The sequence below is a fragment of the Pagrus major genome, chromosome 17 (genome assembly GCF_040436345.1).
Source record: "Pagrus major chromosome 17, Pma_NU_1.0".
Classification (NCBI taxonomy): domain Eukaryota; kingdom Metazoa; phylum Chordata; class Actinopteri; order Spariformes; family Sparidae; genus Pagrus; species Pagrus major.
This window is the reverse complement of record NC_133231.1, coordinates 16869159-16888350: the sequence shown is the minus strand read 5'-3', so window position 1 is coordinate 16888350 and position 19192 is coordinate 16869159. Positions and strand designations below refer to the sequence as shown.

Below are 19192 nucleotides of genomic sequence, written 5' to 3'. Positions count from 1 at the left end.
GCTCAAATGCTACCAGTGATGAATATACTAAGACTTTAGTAGTAAAAAAAAATACTAACGTTAATATCACAGTGTAGAAACTGTCAAATAGGGAGTAGAGATGTTGTATTGTAGAAGTGAAATCCAAATTTCTTGACTGTCTAGTTATATTTTTAAACTGGGACAACAGCACATATGTTTGTGTTTTTATGTCTTTATTAACACAACCAACTACTGTTATTTCTATCAATAAAAAATATATTTGTGAGAGACTTTTCATTTTGAATATTATGGACTTTTGGAAGAAAGTATGCTCATTCATTTATAGGCTAAATATAAATTGCTATTTTATCATATTTGTCTTAAATCCAGCTCCATTATAGCAGGAAAAGCACATCCTGACAGCTTGGAGTATTACTGTCAGATACTGTTCCCCCTCTGTTCAATATGGAAGGACGCTCACACATCTTTCAAATTCATACTGCTGACTTCTTTCCCCACAACAGATAAGTCCTGTCAGCAGTATGAATTTGAAAGATGTGTGAGCGTCCTTTCATATTGAACAGAGGGGGAACAGTATCTGACAGTAATACTCCAAGCTGTCAGGATGTGCTTTTCCTGCTATAATGGAGCTGGATTTAAGACAAATATGATAAAATAGCAATTTATATTTAGCCTATAAATGAATGAGCATACTTTCTTCCAAAAGTCCATAATATTCAAAATGAAAAGTCTCTCACAAATATATTTTTTATTGATAGAAATAACAGTAGTTGGTTGTGTTAATAAAGACATAAAAACACAAACATATGTGCTGTTGTCCCAGTTTAAAAATATAACTAGACAGTCAAGAAATTTGGATTTCACTTCTACAATACAGCATCTTCAGATAAAACTCGCTTAAAAAAGCCAGTTTTGAACCTCAGCTCTCCCCACAGTGCCTCTGTGGTACAGCACAACAGCTCGGGGGCGAGCTTTTTGTGAACGCGCGCTTCCTTCGCCCTTCGGGCCATGTCGGACGGGGGCGGGACCAGGGGAAACACATCTCGACGAGGAAACAGAGCTCGATACAACACCTGTTTTCAGAATAATGGGAGTGTTAATGAAGACATAAAAATGCAAACAACATCAAACCAATCCAAATATACCTACACAGTCATGAAATTTCCCTTTTTAAAGATAAAACTTGCTGGTAAAGGTTAGTTTGTTCAGCCTTACAGCGTGTCGGGGGCGAGCTCTGTGTGAACGCGCGCTCCCTTCGCAGTTTGGAGGGGGGGGGGGGGCGTGGCTAAGAGGGGGAAACACAGTGATGGGGAAACGAAGCTCGTCACAACACCGGCCGGGCTGGCTTTATCGTCGGGCTGCTGTCATGAACGGGACCGGGGGTGAATGAGGAGCCGCACGGTCGTCTGTGAGGAGGTGAGTGAGCTGAGAAAGAAGTCTCAACTTTTAATGACAAGTTAATTACCGTCTCTTCAGAGTGTACCTTCGACAAGCATCCTCTCACCTGTGCAGAACTACTGTGACGCAGGGTCACATGTCGCAGCTGCAGTGTAACAGTGAACTTCAGCTAAATGCTAAATTATTTCCTCAATTTTTCACCTGGTCAGACCTGTGGTGTGTCGGCATGCACGGAAATATGACAACACAACTGTATTAAATGCCAAAATGTGTTATTTGGCATCATAAGAGCATGACAGTGATTCAACCATGACACATTAGTGCCTAAATGGATAAATTAAATCAAAGAATAGCATAAACAATGATTGTCTTGTTGTTAAGTGCCACTGACCTATTTTTAAGTAAACCTCAACACCAGTCAGTTCCTCTATGGTTTTGATTCTTCTTGTAAATGCTGAAAAAAAAGGATGGAAAAGTGAAAGAAAGTCGTGTTACTATGCTCAAGATATAAATGGCTGAAGACTAAACATGCCATTCTTCACGAGAACTGGATAAGCCTCTGTTTGATACAATTATCTAGATTTGCATGGGGGCAGATCAGAGATAAAAAAGTTGGAGACATGGGACTGTCAGCTGCTCTTCACTTCAATGCTGTGCTTATAACCTGCTGTTTATTTCCATCTAAGTGGTCCCGTAGGTCAGATGTCTTCCTCATTTGCTTCTGTTTGTGTAAATGCTCGTCTGTAGTTGTTTTTCCTGCTCCTCAGCTCTTTACACTAGTCACCCATATAGCACTTGAGTTAGTCTTAAAGTATCTGATATCAAATGTATTTAAGTATCAAAAGTAATGTTCCTGGCAATAAATGTGCTTATGTATCAAAAGTACAAGTAAAGTAAATTATACATAAGTGTACATACTTGAAGTATAAACTGATTGGCAATGTCAATGACTGATTGGATCTGATATTCTTCATTTTTCTGATTATCAGAATCAATGTTTTTTTTTATCAGTTGCCACTAAGGTAAAAAAATATTATCAAGGCCCAACTTATTCAGGGAAATGGTATTGTTGCAGTATCTATAGAAAAAAAATATATGATAGCAATCAAATCTATCTTTAACTTTATTTACTGTGTGTTATATCCCTTTTTTGGCAAATAAATAACTCTCAAGATACAAGTGTGGGTCGTGGAGAGAGAGTCTGTAACCATAACTGTAGAAAAAGAAAGTGTACAGAAAGAACAAACAAACTATCATCTACTCAGCTACTCGTGAAAAGGCAAGCTGATGGACTGAAACAAAAGATAAAGCCAAACATCTTTTCTGGATTAGTCAGATGATATTGTCATATGCGTATAAAGTAGCAGAAAATGGAAATACTCAAGCAAAGAACAAGTTACATAGTTACATTCCATCACTGGTTTTCAAGGCTCATTTGATTCAGAATTTAAATTCCTTGGCGAGCTCGACCTCCTCATTTTGTGTCTCTAAGGGTGCTTTGATATTACTAGAAGTTGTAACACTAAATGGGTCTATTGTTAGGCTTTGATGAGGAATTTTCCCTGATTATCAAGGATCATCTGATTTTACCGTATATTATGATGATCGTATCACATCCTCCGTCTGATAATAAATGGACAGCTGCAGGTCATGTGACACTGTTTTTATGGGCTATCAGTTCAGTTATGCAGTGCATTCTTGCTGCTGAGGACTGCTAGACTGTGGCAAAGGTTATTGCAGTGGTCAGACAATTTCAAGCAATCTTCTACAGTAAGATGGGGATAAATATTTAAGCATAAGTACAGTACTTCCCAGGCAGAGCGCTTTAAGTTATTTTGTGCAACTCAGCCAGAAAAGTGCCTTCGTTGTAAGGAAAGTTTCACAATGTTACTTGCACCTCGCGACAAGTCTTCATCTGCAGCTGTTTTAAGGTCAACTTGATGTTACCATTCATTGTGGCCCAGTTACAAGTCCTTACAGTCTGGATCTTTGTGTGTTTGTATCCATCCTCCTCTGCACACATGAGCCTACTTTTCCATACCGAGAAAGAGGGAAAATGTGATTTAAAACAATTTGCTCCTCCGTGCGATGACTCGGCTGTACAAAAAAAGAGCAGCAGAGGAAATGTTTCTGTGCTTTATCTCAGTATTTGGATGTGCTTTGAGAAACACTAATTAAATGATGAGTGACATCATGTTTCCTGCCCCACATAGCTTAAATGAGCTCAACTAATCTCATTATTTTCCCCTTTACTCATATGGATTTGACTTCATGGTTGCCACTGGCGCCACAGAGTTCAGATGACAAGCTGACAATCTGCTGGCAATTATATTTTGTTCCACACACATATCCACACAGCAGTAATCAATACCACAGTGTGTTGGATGGATAAATGTAGACATTGTATCACAGTAAAAGTCATGAAGTCCATTCAAATGCACCGTCCAGACTGTCCACACTGATCTTTTCAAACATGGACTGATTTAAGATTTGCTTTCCAACTTTGTTATTGTTTGTGCCCTCAGATCTTAGCCAGGATACTGCAGTTTGGACAGCATTTAAATTAGTATTTAATATTGCCTATCTTATCAACCATTATACACTAAACTTAACTTGACATAAAGGGACAGTTCTTCTCTCACAAAGTGTTGTCATTATCTGCTCATTAATAAACTTAAAAAAACTAGAGTTCCAAATTGGAAGTAGCATATCTTCAAGGTTTCTTTCAAATATATTGAAACATTTGCACAGTCCAAAAGATGTATACTGCTTCAGACTATTTCAAATGTCCTCTCTCCAGACAGGGGAGGTTGGGTGTATTGGGGTTGCACCCAAGGTGTAGGCCTCTATGAAATAGTCAATTCCAGCCATGTTTTAGACCGTAAAAGCAGCCTGTGCCTTTATCCTTATAGGACTTCCTGAGCATCCAGCCAGCAGCTTTATCTGCATCAGTAATTAGTTGTGATGTCATGTGCTACCATTAGCCTTTTGTAGCCTGATTACAGAGATGCCTGACTAAGAGAGCACAGGACTAATAGGGCCAGTGTAAGGGATTTCATTTCTCATCAGGGCCATGCACACCAGATGCTGTTAAGAGCTTTAGATAAATGTGTCTGCCTTGGTTCACATGTAAGAACTACACCAGATGTTATTTTAGGGATATATTATAAGCAAGGGAAAAACTTAGCATCTCATGACCAAACATCTGGGCGACAGTACTGAAAAATGAATGCATTAAAATAAGAAAAATAATGCTAGCCTTAGTGATAGATGTTTTGATTTTTTAAATTTGTTCAGCTTTTGAGACGTGAAACGTACGATTCATTTGCAGATACACATAGTACATCCATAGATTTAGGACATGGAGTAATTGAACACTAGACAACTGCAGCACTGGAGAAAAGTGTCAAAAGTAGTGCATTGCAAAATGATGCAATATGTCATGAATTACACAGTCTTGTGCAACTCCTGTAAGACACTTTGTAGAAAATATGATAATGGCACAACGTAATCTCTGATGTAATAAAATCAAATTAAACTCTTTCTGGTTCTGTGTGAGTTTCGTAGCCGTGATAATTGACGAGAAGCTATTTCTGTACCCTACAACTCTGAATAAACCTGTGGTGGTTAAATGTCTGACAGGGTCTTTAGATGTTGTTGTAGATGAAAACAGCGGCATTGATAATGAGCTGCGACAACCACTCTGTCATGTTGTGACTTTATTTAGCTGACAGATGCTGCTGTCATGCAGAAAGATGAATTGAGGGAAATGTATCATCTGTTATCTGTTTATGTTTACTTTTGTCTCTCTGTTTCCTCTCTGTTACTTTCAGTGGTTGTGATCCAGCAGGTCGGAGTTGGCCCTCTGCCCAGTTCTGCTGGTCCAACTGGGTCCCTGAGCAGGTGTCAGTGATGGTGGACTGTCTGCCTCCTGTTTTGCTGGAAGCCTGTGTGGTGGTGGGAGCATCTGATGACAAACTGAGGGAGGTCTACCAGGTATTTGCCTTCAAATGCAACCTGACACACCTTGAGGCAAAGCATATGGCTGCAACATTCCCAGTTCGATTCCAGCCTTGCATGTTAAGCCTCTCTCTTCCATGTTTCCTGACTGTATCACAGCTGTCAGTATCTGGTAAAGGCAGAATTGTATGCAGATTCCCATGTACCAGGTCATGTACCATGTACTTTATTATTTTAGACTCACTAAGAAAGACCATCTTTGGCTTTAAATAAGTGTGCAATTAATCACAGAGACCATTGTTCCAGACAACTAAAATAATGTGCCACAAGTGTTGATGACATCTGAGTTTCAGGATCAGTTAATCAACATCTTCCTTCTCTCTCCCATTAAATGAGCCACAGGCATGTATGTAGAATATGTGTAATGTAGATTAATATAACATGTATCAGAGTTAATTATAATAAGAATAGAGATCCAGCCAATCCTTCCCTTCGTATCTCCCACTCAGAAAATTAACAATAATGGAACTCAAGAGCACCTCCTGCTGGAGCCTGAGGTACTGCATGTCCTGGCGCCTCCCTTCGTTAGCAGGTCGCAAGCTGAGAGCAAAGCAGCGAGGTCCCATGGGAAAAGGCGGCGCTCCTTTCTCAGGAAGAAGAGGGAACTACCTCCCAGTCAAGGTCTGTCACCTGCTCGTCTGGTGCGATACTTTTATCCATGGAGCAACAAACATCTTGGTTTCCTCAAAGTTTCTGATTTGTACCGTGTTATCATTGATGATATATGTAACTTTGTTTTATGTAATTTTAGCCCCTCAAATATTTGCAGGTGGAGGAGCAGATGGAAGAGGGGGAAGTGAAGATGTAATTGTTCCTAAAGACATCGACCTCATGGCTTTACCTCAACTCTGCTTTCCAGGTATTGGATATACTGGCACACAGAGACACACACACACACAAACGGACACAGACAAGTCTCCATTTAGACAAGGATAAGTTAAGTTTCATGAGGAAAAAACCTATAGATAATTCAGTCTTGACGATAAATATAATTTTGATATTTTGATATGAGACTTGATATCACCTGGGAATTTTTGTGTGTGTTTGTATGTGTTATCATCATATTTCATATATGTTGTCTTTTCCTGGTCTTAAATGGATTGTTGTAGTGTAGCATTACTTTTTTTGTTCAACTGACAGATCCAGGACACTGACATTAACACTGAACAACTCTCAAATCCACATTAAGATGATTTATCAAAAAGTTCCTTTTTTGCATAAATATTTTCTTCATAATTTAATTACTGAGAAATTGGGTTAAAAAATTAAGATATTTAATTGTTTGCATGCATATCCTTCAGCCATTTAGTAGCACAGACTTGACATCTTGCGATTTGCCTACATGTTAACATGTTCTGATATTTCTTTCCTCTTTATTAGGTGGGCTCCAAGTAACCAAAGAACAGAAGGATGAACAGTTCCACTTCCTGGTTTTCACTGATGTTTTTGGCAACAAGACCCATGGAGTAGTGATGCAGTGTTACCGTCCGATACTGGTACACAAGACTACACATCATACTTCACACATATCAGTTTACCTAAATCCCAACTGTGTTTTGCTGCACCAAGCAGATCTCTAACCTAACGCAGAGACAAAGTCATTTTAGATACACTACATTGGCCATAATCCTTGATAACTTGGCATATGTCATTATATAAAAAAGGTACATAAGACTTAATGAGTTTCACCACTGTCTTTCCTGTGTTTTTACAGGAAGAGATGTCTGTCTTTCAGAATGGAGCTGGGTCCTTCAAGTCATCTCAACTTTTCTCTGCCTACAGTTTCTGTGTCATATCCAAGTATCCTTACTTCAATGCAATCAGAGACTGTCTGTCATGGTGAGAAATGCAGGAAACCAAACTGCTTGCCTAAATAAAATCTCGAAGGGGTTTTTGTTTGTCCACATTCAGTTTAGAAATATTTTTCTGTTCATGAGCACTTAAATGGACTTGTAAACAGACTAATAGCGTAGATGTAATACTTATGTGTTTATTAATCTTTATTTCAAGATTTTCTGTAAATAACTGGATCGAAACTTATCACAAGTTTTGTTGGTGTTACAGCTCTGTGAATCCCTCAGTCTCTCTGTCTGTTTCTGTTGCTTTGTTAGTCTGTTAATCGAGCTGAGAACCTGTCGTTTGTCAGACATGGAGGAGAGAGTGAAGGAGTTTGCAGCCAAACTGGCACTGGTGCCTATCCCCCCTCCTGGACAGCTACATTTGGTGTGTTTGTTTGTCTGCTTTGTTTAGATTATTTCACTATAATTGTGAAGGCAAACTGCAGTTATAAAGATGCATTCTCTGTGGTTATAGGTCCTAAAAATGTTTACATTCAAAATATCATGAACCAACACTTATCATGTTCATATTACTGATATACAAACTACTATAGGTAATGGTAGCATACTTGTATATGTGTTTACATGTATTCATACTCACGAAAGGACAAACTATAACCCTGTGTATGTTGTGCAGATGTTCACCTTGCGTCCTCTGACCATTGTATTACCATCCAGAGAAGACAAAGAACTCCCAGCTGTAGATTTAGACCTCCATCTGCCTTTCTTCTGCTTCCGGCCACAGCAGCTACTGCAGGTATCACACACACCTGTCGTGTTAGTGAAACAGGAGGAGGCTCACATTAACTATCACTTCTCTGGTTGTCCTACTTTCTGTCCTTGTCTCTGTAGGTGCTATCCTGTCTCCTGCAGGAGCAGCGGGTGGTGTTATTTTCTGCTGATTGGGCCAGGCTCACGCTGGTGGCAGAGAGCTTGTTGCATTTTCTGCAGGTCAGAAAACATCTGAAAGGGCACAGTATTGTTAAAACTTGATTTTTATTGAATTGAATGCGTAACTGTGATTTCAAAATTACTTTCATCAAATGAAATTAAGTTTTTCCTGCTGTTTTATTTCATTAAGACTCAAACATTTGCTTTGAAAGCAAGTGAAGGGAAAAGTAGGGCAGAGCTGTATTTGGAAGCCTTTTAATAGGAACTTCCTGTTGATATTCAGGAAAATTAAAGTCCCCTTTGTATAAATGTGTATCTTTGGGTGCTGAAACTGAATGCAAATTGGGAAAAAAAAAGTTGTAGCACAATCCAGTTAATATTATGATACTGATCTAATGGCAAGTCAAGCCATTACGTTCAGTTTGAAATGATGCCCCACTATTAGAAACAACAATTTAAGAATGATTGCAGCATTGAAAGGTTTTGAATCCTCCACAATCGCTCATCAAGCTACCCCTCCTTTAAATCTTTTGATCCATTTATTTGTCCATTCATACCTCCCTGATCTTTCTTCCAGCCTCTGTCATGGCAGCAGCCTTATGTTCCTGTCCTGGCCACAGGCATGCTGGACTTTCTCATGGTTCCTACTGCCTTCCTCATGGGCTGCCATCTAAGACATTTAGAAGAGGTTGCTGCTGTGAGTACATGGCCTTCCAAATGAGTTACATTTTCCAGTAAAGGATAGTTTTGGAAGTGGAAAATTAAGGGAATGATGTACATTGGGCAATTTTTTCATTCATTATATTGATCTCAGATTCAGAAAATATGATGAAATGAGTGAGTGTGAATTGCAAGAAAGAGTCAAGCCTTCTGCTTCAGACTTATTCAGGATTATTAGAGGCATGGCACTGCTATTGTTTCTATCTTTGACTACAAAACATATACATTTGATTACATTACATTACATTAATGTACATTAAAGAGGGGAAATATTTATTTTATTCTTGATAATCCTCTATGCAGGAGACAGATGATCTGATCCTAGTCGACATTGACAACGGAAGTGTTTCCACTTCTTGTTCTGAGACTCTTGACCTACCATTGATTCCCCCGGCTGCTGCAGAGTGCTTCACCCAGAGGTACTCACTACAATGTCAAGAATAATATGAGTACAGCTGTCTAGAAATAGTACACAGAAATCAAAACAAACAAACTAAAAGAAGACTGAAGATGTACAGCTTTAATGACCCAGTAACTTCTTCTCAGTCTTAGCAAAAGATATGAATGCGTTTCTATTTGTTAAGACATCATGAGTCTGTTTTTTGCAGATGTCAGTCCTTGAAGATACACTTTGATCTGTATCAGTGCCAGCGTGCAAGCTGCACTGAGATCAGTGAGCAGCGGGCACAGAGAAGAGCGTGGCAACAGAACCTCAACCATGACATCCAGAGGACCACACTGGAACTGATTGTCAACATATTTAGGTTGTGTGGATGTTCATTGTTTACTGAGATCTAATGGGATGGTTCTCCTAAAATATATATATTGTTAATGTATACATGTATGTGTGTATATATAACAGGGATGTTGGAAGTCACCTGAACTATGAACATCGAGTGTTTAACAGTGAAGAGTTCCTGAAAACCAGAGAGCCATCTGAACAGCTTTTTTACAAGAAGGTAAATCAACTGATTTTTTTTCTATTATTTTAACTTGAATTGGCTTCTCTTAGCAGACATGGAATGCTGAGACAGATGCTCATTTTCAAATTAACATGGCTGTGTTCCAGGTGTTGGAGACACACATCTTCCATTCATTCCTCAGGGATCGTCTCAACAGGAAAATGGACAACTATGCTCGAATGGAACTCGGCACTCGTTCTGAGATGCAGAGGTGAGTCGTTAAATCTACCTCTAAAAAGCCTCAAACCAAATGATAATATGCCTAAAGTTGGTCTGTGTGCCCTCTCATTGATGTAAATGGGGCTTGACAAAATCCTACAAACACAGCATAGCACCACACATAACCTCAAAAAAGACCATAATGTTGAATCAACACTTTTCTAAAATAGTTTCAACAAAAACTGAACATTATAAGCTTCATAAAGGTAGGATTTGTTGCATGTCTGTTGTATTAGACTGTTTTAGTTCTGGAAGAACTTGAATTTGAAACTAAGTGTACACTGAAAATACATCCATAGATCCAGTCGCTGAGGCCACATTTAGTTGATCACAATGAGTTTTGTTTTCATTTTGAAGTCCACAGCTGAGGCCAAATAACCACTGCAATCTCCTCTAGCATTATGGCTTTTTTTGTGCTGTAAAAGTACCCCCACAATGCATAGATTCTGTTATGTGTCATCTAGGATGAAGGCTATGCTTGAAGTCCCACGCAGACCCACCATGCAGGAGATTCAAGCAAGGAGAAACAGCTCTACTACAGAAAACAGGCTGAGTAAGAGGCTGGGCATGAGCCTCCCAAACCTCGGAGGCGACCAAACTTTAAGCTTCCAAAGAAACACGCTGCTGACCAGGATCTTCCTGCCTGATCCTGGTGAGACTGCAGAGGAAGTTTAGGCAAAGCAGAGGCACAAACTGTCAAGATATAGACAAAATAGCTTGGAAAAGATTAAACCTTTGTCTGTTTCTCTCCCCTTCTTACTGTCACCTCATCCTCCTCCCCTCATTTTCTCTTTCCCTGTTTCTCTTTGTGTCTACTAGCGCTGAGATGTAGTCCTAAGCCGGTAAAGGTGTTTATGCTCCCGGATTTCCCAGCAGCTCTGTCAATCCACTCTGTCCAAAGTTATTACAGTGAGCTGATCCACCAGCTCGGCAAGGCCATCTTCTCTGCCCAAAATGAAGACCCAACTCTGCTGGCCAGGTATTTTCTTTTCTCATCCTTTCTGGAACAACCCTGTCATGCTTATTACTGCATCTTCATTTAGATTTGTACTGGTTAATGCTGGTTTTGACTTCAGATACTTAAAGTTTAACAATAGTTTTCCCTCTGTAGATTCTACTTCTTGCGTGGTTTCATCAACACATTGTGTTCACGGCGACTGGATGCTCTGGGTGATTTCCAGAACCTCTACAAGACAGACACCGCCATCTTCCCCACACAGATGGTCAAATGGCTCGTGGACTCACTGCACCGAGACGAGAGGCATCAAGCTGAGAGACGACCTGAACTTAAGAGACTCATCCTCAAGGTCAGTTAGTTTACTCGACCTTTATTCCTGTCCCGTCGAACTGGTGGTGATGGACGTGACTTTTTCCCATCTGTTAGGTGAAGACGGAGAACGAAAAGCCGTTGGTGCAGCCTGATGACCACGTCAAGAAGTTTAAGCTTCCCCGAAAGCATCTGCATCAGGAAGAGTTTGTGCGTTGTGTCCAGGAGAGCGGGATTGTTAGGGATGTAGCCACCATACATCGTTTATTTGATGCTCTTATTGTCGGTAAGTGAGGATAGTCTGATGTATGTAGTCTGGAGATCACTTTTGATGTTTGATATCTTGTATAGAAGCTTGCAGTATCAAACATCAGACTAACAAATGCTGGAGTGTTGATTTGATGTGCTGTGAGCTGACACAGTGGACTCAGAAGTGATGATACAGTAATTAGTTTCTCAACCGACATTACATGAAAGAATGCGAATCGATTTCATGACTTGTTGCTGACATAGTGGAATCAAGCAGCTGTCAGATGATCCGTTACACTGCTTTAATGTTCTGTAAGCATGAAGTACAGTCTGTACTGAATGTCTAGTTATGCTCACACACCCACAGATGTCAAATGCCACAACTCAATGCAAAACCAGTGTCCAGCTGAAGTAAAGGGAACAGATTCATATTAAAAATACAGTACTGAACAGTACAGAACTTGCTGTAAAGATAGAGAACATAAGGGAAACAGAGGGTTGATGTTACGTCACAAGGGTCATGAAATGGATTCAGACCTAAAGTAAGTACATGTTCACTGAGACACTTCACACAAAGTCTTTGAAGCCACTCTAGTCAGTATTTTTTTTTTCAATGTGGTGTTCCCCGTCTTTGTTTTGATGTTTTTCACACGTGAAAAGGCAATCATGTATGGCCATCTTGAAAAAAAAATCAGACAGCAGGACTGATCAACAAATAGAAAGCTTTGTAATTATTGTGTCAGATGGTCATTTAGTAACACGTGAAGAACAATATGTACTATTCTGAGTTATCTGAGGCTGAATGTGGAACTAATTTAATCTGTTTGTGTCAGTGTATTTATGTACATGTTTTCAGCACGTGTTTTTCTTCTCCCTTAATGTATCAGTGTGTTTTTGTCTTGTATATGTTTTTCCGTCTGCCTACACCTGGTTGCATCCCTCTCTCTCTGTGTCGCAGACGATACAAACCAGGTGGACCCCGAACTCTTCAGAGTCTTCTATACCTTCTGGAAGGAGACGGAGGCCGAGGCACAAGACGTCAACTTGCCCTCCGAGGTCATAGACTGTCTTGACAATAACGAGTGCGTCTACAAGCTGTCGTCGTGTGTCAAGACCTCCCGCGGCGTCGGTAAAATTGCCATGACGCAGAAACGTCTGTTCCTGCTTACCGAAGGACGACCAGGCTTCCTGGAGATCACAAAGTTCAGAGAGATACAGGTCACGAGTCTTTAATCCCTTTTCTATAAATTAGGTTTTGCTTTTGCGTCTTCATTTATAACCCTACACTCTTATTTCAATAAATAATTCTTCCATCTCTGTGCAGGAAGTGAAGATTGCCTCAGCTCCCTTTCTTCTTGTTCGTATCCCTTCCCTTCGCATCCGCACCTCCGGCAGGCCTGAGGTGTTTGAAGCCAACCTGAAGACGGAGACTGAACTCTGGAACCTTGTGGTGAAAGAGATGTGGGCCGGACGCAAGATGGCCGACCAACACAAGGTACAACAAAGCCTGCTGGGAGATATTCTGAAATATTTTGGTTGACCAGGCTTGGCCATGTTTGCCTTCAGATGTCATAAACTGTGTGGGAGATTGATGCTGCAGTTTGTAGTGTATTCATGAAATATCACACAACTGTTTCCATTGGCCTTCTGTGAGGATTTGCAGTTAAAATTTTCACAATGGTGAAAACTGAGCCTTTGTTAGCCTTTGGGACAGTGGTTTGCAAACTTTTTTCATGCCAAGGATCTCCATCAGATAAGATTTTTGCTTTTAGATGTTTGTTTTTTACAGGAAGTGCATGAAACACATGACTAAAATAGTCATATTTTCTATTATTGTGTTAGTAATAGATGGACTAGCAAATTTCTCCTTTGTGCCACCAAAACAGGAAACAGCATCTGGAATTAGTTAATTGCATTGGCTTCAATTACAGTGAATGATGACAGCAAGTTTTTGTAAAGACTGGTGAAAGTATGACTTCACCATTACTCTTGTAGTGGGGTTGGCTGCTGGTAACAGTATATATAGGGTTGACAAATGGTGCAGATTTGCATATGACAATTACAGCAGTGATTTGGTTACTTTTTTGACTATGTAAGTAAATTTCCAACGTGTTTGTTATTTTGCTCTCCCAGCTTGATTCAACGATGCACTATACTAACATTTCTTTAACTTATGGTTTATTTATTGACTCTCTAGGATCCTCAGTACATGACTCAGGCTCTGACCAACGTCCTATTGATGGATGCTGTCATGGGCTGCCTGCAGACCCAGAAGTCCATCATTGCTGCCTCAAAGCTGGCCTACTTTGACAAGATCAGACATGAAGGTCTGGGGTCATGCTTGTGCTGCTTTTTTCTTCTTCTTGTGCTTTGTCTCTTTCTTTTCACACAAATACAATTTTGCTTGTAGACATTCTGATTCTAAATCACCATGATCTTTTACAGACATACGATTGATATAACTAACAGTTGTCTTTTTATCATGGATATTAATTTGACGATTCTTTTCTTGATTATTATTAATATTATTAGGTTTTTAAAAAGGTGCAGAAAATAACAGTGTCTATAAGTTCAAGGTAGCTGTTGTCTGAACAACAGTCCAAATATCTGGTTAAGAAATGACTTAAACAAACAAAACAGACAAGCCAGATAATTTTTGATTAATCAACTTATCAAGTAACCTTTTGAACTTTTAATCCCCTCCCCTCTCCATTCACCTTCTCTTTCATATCCATTCATTCGCTGTGTTTGTCCCTCACCAGTGCCCATGATGGTGCCTAAAACTACCTCAGAGACTTTAAAACACAAGATCAACCCATCACTGGACCTGGCTGAACCTCAGACTGTACATGTGCTGCTATACACACCAGGTACTGTGTGGAGCAATAATGCCCTAGTTTAACAGAGTATATCTCCCTGATATTTACTGTCCTTTACAGCTCAGGGCATTAAAGAAGTTCTGTGCAGTGATAATCAGTTTCACACACTGAAGCCCTGTCAGAGTGGAGAGATTATCATGTGCCTCACATTTTCTGTGAGCTTTATTTTCTCTGTTTAATTTACTGCACAGCTGCTTGTGTTCTACACATTGGTTGTTGAAGGCACAAGGCACCTACTGTCAAATGGTGTCAAAGGGGAATTCCTGTATTCATGTTTACACATTTGTGGGTGTAATGGGTACATGTTTTGGATTTGGTCCAGTTGATCAGCTCAGTTGGCAACTTCGACTGTCAAAGTAAGCTCACTTAAGGTGCTTGTTTTTACCACCGACAGGCTCATATTGTTATAACAAGTGACTGAAAACGTTATGGAAAAGATTGGTACAGAGATACACTATTTTGTTAAAGTAAAATCCTTTCCTCACTGAAACAGTAATTTTACCATCTTAAAACACAACACAGTGGAAGGATGAACAAAGACGGTTTTGCTGAGTTATATTTTGTTTGTGTTTTTATGATGATAAAATGACTGCTTCTGTAAATGGAGTCTGCATGATTTGACGAGAGTCATATCAACTGTTTCAGGTAAAGCAACATGTAGGTTCCTCTTTAACAAAAAGATCTGTCTCTTTAGGGATCCTTTCCATAATGTTGTCAGACACTTAGAATAACAATCTCTGCCTGTCAGTGGCAAAAACAAGCACTTTTATTTGACGTAACTTTGATGGTCAAAATTTTGAATTGTCGTAATGAGCACTCAGGTCAGAAAGGAAACTTCAGCATTGTTTCTGCAGTCATGAAAATCTTTGTTTCTGTGCATGAATTTGCATTTAGACTGCTCTTTCTCAGCTCTTTCAGTTGGTTAAATTTTTCCAGTTTACATGTGTCAGCCTGAAGACCTAATATTTGAATGCATCTGTGAGCATGTGTGCACGTGTATATGTATATTAGTTAATGTTTGTATGGCAGCAGATGCTCCAGTAAAAACCTGTCCACATAACCTGATAAGTCTTGTTGTGCTGCGTATTAGCAGGCAGGATAAAAGCTGTTCTGTTAGTCTCTCCTGTGTTCACACCGTGACCGAGAACAAAAGCATCTGCAGGCTACTGATGTGGTTTGAAGAGATCGGAGTTTAATGATTTCTTTGTATTTATGCCATTTCCACTGAAGATCTATGAATACTGTGGCCCTGTCTGTGAACCGTGTGGGCCTTCTCATTTTCATGGTGGTGGTGTCCCCACACTGAACCACCCTGCTGAGCACTATGTTTTTTACTGCTTACAGTCAGCGCTCACAATTTCCTGGTTCCCTGCTCTCTCAGCCTTTGTCTCTTTCTCGCTTTCTCCAGGTCAGTTGACTTGCAATAATTCAGAGGGTGAGATGAACGCAAAGCTGTGGGTGGCTCTCACTGGGGGCAGGGTGGTCGTGTTTGATGCAGCGAGCTGGTCCATGCTGCAGGACTGCATCCAGGTTGGAGAGTCACAGCTGGTGAGAGCAGACATGCTGTTGTGTCTATTTCTAGGACTAGCATTTATATAAAGAGGAACTCTACCAATTTTACACATCAGAGTGTGTTTAAAGGTCATGTAGAGTATCTCTGTGGCTCTAGAGGGAGTTGTGCAAAGTCTGCCGCAAGTGACATCATTTGAAGCTGAAGTCAAGTGTTAATCAATGAAAAAAAAATCTGGAGCATGAAGAAGTGAGCTTACCAGACCTCTGTAGCCCACCTCTCATCACTGCTTGAGGCCAGCAGCTCGTGGCAACTTTAGAAAGAAGAATGCTTTTGATGAAAAAGATGATACTTCTGGTTCTGCTGCATCGATTTTAATAGTTTTTGTCTATAACTGCCCATCATGAGTTCACACTACAGGAGTGTAACGCTAAATCAGTGAGGGATTCTTTTAAACTTTACATATTTAAACCTAATATAGTAAAGCCAACACAAAGCCAGTATGTGTACAATTTTAACCTTTAACATTATTCTGAAAGTACAGGTTTTTGTTTGTAGAAGAAAATTGTAGAAGAGACAATTCTTTCAACTTGATCATCCCATTTTGTTTTTATCTTGTATCATTTCTATTTGCCACTTAACTTTTTCCCGCTTAGTGACCCTTGAACTGCTGTAACAAGTGAAATCCAATCATGGGATCAATAAAATGTATCTTCATCTATGCAGAACTGCATGCTGGGATTGATCCAGGAGCAGGTGTGGATTGGCTCTCAGGACTCCGTAATCTACATCATTGACACTCACAGCATGTCCTGCAACAAACAGCTGACTGAACACAGAAGTGAAGTGACTGGACTCACAGTCGACAGCAGAGATCAACACAGCAGGTAGAGACATGATCGCTTTATTGGGTTAAACATTAACAGCAGTCTTATAATGATGAGTCTAAATGGATGGGCTGCAGCAGTGTATAAGCATGTGTGTTTAACCAGTATTTTTAAACTGTCTCTCCCAGTCAGCAGACATACTCCTGCAGCTGTGATGGGACGATTCTGCAGTGGGACTCGGCCAGTCTGAAAGTGAAGCGGCAGTTCTACGTCAGCTGTGACCGTCTCTCCTCCGTTCAAATCCATGATGGCACGCTGTGGTGCTGTGAGTGCACCCTTTCACTTTATACTCTTAAACAGTTGTTCTGCTAATTTATTTCACTCACTAACACTCAAATCATAAACTACAGTAGCATTTATTGCTCTCCACTGAAATCTTATTGCTGCTCACTGTACTCTATCATCTACCTATCATCTTATCTTCATTTTATAGTGTAACCTGCATGGCAACTTGAAGACTAATTTCATTGTGTGTGTGTGTGTGTGTGTGTGTGTGTGCAGGTTGTGGTGACAGCATTGTAGAACTGAAAAAGAGTGGGACGCCACAAAGACGGATGTCACTTCCTGATGACCTACGGAGAATGCCCAGCAGCTTCAGCAGCTTTATCGTCATCCCAGAGGTGATCCTGAAATCCCTGGCCTAAATTACGTCTATTAATTCAGCAAGTAAATGGCCAGAAAGACATTAAACACTGGAAAAAAGTTGTATGTACTTACAACGTTTACAAACACTTTGATGTGCATATACAGCAATATTATAACTTCCTTGGCTGAGCCCAGTTTTTGTGTGTTTGCTGCAGCGAGGTCAGTTGTGGACGGGCTGTGCAGACTCAGGGGAGTTGTGTCTTTGGGACACTAACAACCACAGACGTCCAACCAAGAGAATCTCCCTGCCTGGAAGTTCAGGAGTCACCTGTATGATTCGAGTCAAGGACCAGGTGAGCTATGATAGATGAGGTCTAACTTGTTTGTATATGTACAGTGATGTGAGCTGAACACCTCCAATTTCTTGGTTGTTCATGGGAACACAAAGCTTAGTGAGGAAGAAAAATGGAGTCGTGTTTGCAATAATTCATTTGTTTGGTGCAATTTATGTGAAATATGGATTTTTTTTTAGGATTACAAGCATCCATATTGGAAATTTTGCTTCTATTCAGCAACTTATGTATACTTAAAACTGTAGCTGTGCTGTGTTACCTGTAATTTTCTACGTGCTCATGATTTTTTAAGTAAATTGTGTAACTAACCACCTTTAATCATCAATTATCCTCTGCTCCCCTAAGATCTGGGTGGGTTGTTGTGGCCAGAGCAGTGTCGGAGGTCAGTGTGACGGTCAGCTGAGAGGTCAGGTGTTGGTGATGGATCCAGAGACCCACACTGTGTCAAAGGAGCTGCAGGCCCATTCGGACAGTATCCAGACGCTCTGCTCTGTGGAAGATCGCTATATCCTGAGTGGCTCTGCACGCCGTGACGGCAAGATAGCCATCTGGAAAGTCGAGTAGAGAACACAGACGGAGAAAGCACAAGTGAAGTAAGAGAGAGAAGAAGAAGAAAGGAACTTGGTGTCTTTTGGGTTTTTGACTGTGACAAAACGATCATCATGTGGTAGGTTGAGTAGAGCAAGGGCAGAGAAAGTTCATTTTCACTTTGTGGAGCGTCTTTTGTAGCCTTTTCATAATGGTATTGGAGTTTTTTTAAAAGCACAAAATGGTAAAAGCAGTCCTTAAAAGATGGCATTTCAGACTTATGTGGAAGAAAGAGCCTTTATTTAAAGTATATACTGTATGTTACAAAGATTTGGTTTCTCACACTGGTCCTGGAGTATGAAGAGCAGCACTTTCTATGCACACAAGATGTGAAAAAATGTCAGGTTGGTGCCGTCTGTATGTTGTTTTAAAATCTTGATTTAGTCTAGATGCCAACAGCAGTAGGATATTGAAATGCCACAATAAAATTGTCATGTTTTGTTATCAAACATTTATAATAAAGTACATTTTCAGGTATTATTATCTAATGTTTGTGTGAGCCCATGTGCGGTCCTGCTCAAGGCTGCTTACTTTTGTCACCTACAGATGGTTGCAGCCTCCTTTTTTTCACAGTCTGTTTTAAAAATAGATGAGTGCAGTTATTGCTCAAAGACCTTCATGATTAGATTTGAAAAGTTAAGTTTCGGTAAAAACATAAAATGTAGGTGTTTAGTAGCAGTTGCATTTGGTGCAATTTGCCTTAAACATAATTGCTTGGAAGTATTATCCTGGTGTAATTATTTTTTATAAATGTACTTCCAGCTGTTATCAATCCACCAAGCATCATTTCTTCCAAGAAAATCAAAATGAAATCAAACTGCTCCACTGAATGTTCTAAGACATG

General features: G+C 40.0%; 1 protein-coding gene across 1 annotated transcript; it reads left to right on the top strand.

Annotated features, from left to right (window-relative positions):
* The first annotated feature begins 1310 nt into the window (after positions 1 to 1310).
* LOC141012137 (DENN domain-containing protein 3-like) lies at positions 1311 to 18825 on the top strand. Its single transcript, XM_073485537.1, has 28 exons — positions 1311 to 1398; positions 5214 to 5376; positions 5850 to 6021; positions 6152 to 6259; positions 6781 to 6896; positions 7115 to 7239; positions 7512 to 7623; positions 7876 to 7995; positions 8091 to 8189; positions 8707 to 8826; positions 9153 to 9268; positions 9458 to 9613; positions 9712 to 9808; positions 9919 to 10022; positions 10495 to 10682; positions 10850 to 11009; positions 11142 to 11337; positions 11415 to 11583; positions 12505 to 12764; positions 12871 to 13041; positions 13744 to 13873; positions 14309 to 14416; positions 15834 to 15973; positions 16662 to 16822; positions 16951 to 17087; positions 17324 to 17442; positions 17623 to 17760; positions 18106 to 18825. Exons 2-28 carry the CDS (start codon positions 5293 to 5295, stop codon positions 18322 to 18324), a joined length of 3825 nt encoding a protein of 1274 aa, XP_073341638.1. The 5' UTR covers positions 1311 to 1398; positions 5214 to 5292; the 3' UTR covers positions 18325 to 18825.
* The last annotated feature ends 367 nt before the right edge of the window (positions 18826 to 19192 follow it).

What these genes read in the sequence shown, in the direction of transcription:
- LOC141012137 (XM_073485537.1), top strand. Translation starts at nt 5,293, where the DNA reads ATGGTGGACTGTCTGCCTCCTGTTTTGCTGGAAGCCTGTGTGGTGGTG. An exon ending in AGTGTTACCGTCCGATACTG is followed by an intron (nt 6,897 to 7,114) that starts GTACACAAGACT and finishes GTGTTTTTACAG; the next exon opens with GAAGAGATGTCTGTCTTTCA. An exon ending in AGATGGCCGACCAACACAAG is followed by an intron (nt 13,042 to 13,743) that starts GTACAACAAAGC and finishes TTGACTCTCTAG; the next exon opens with GATCCTCAGTACATGACTCA.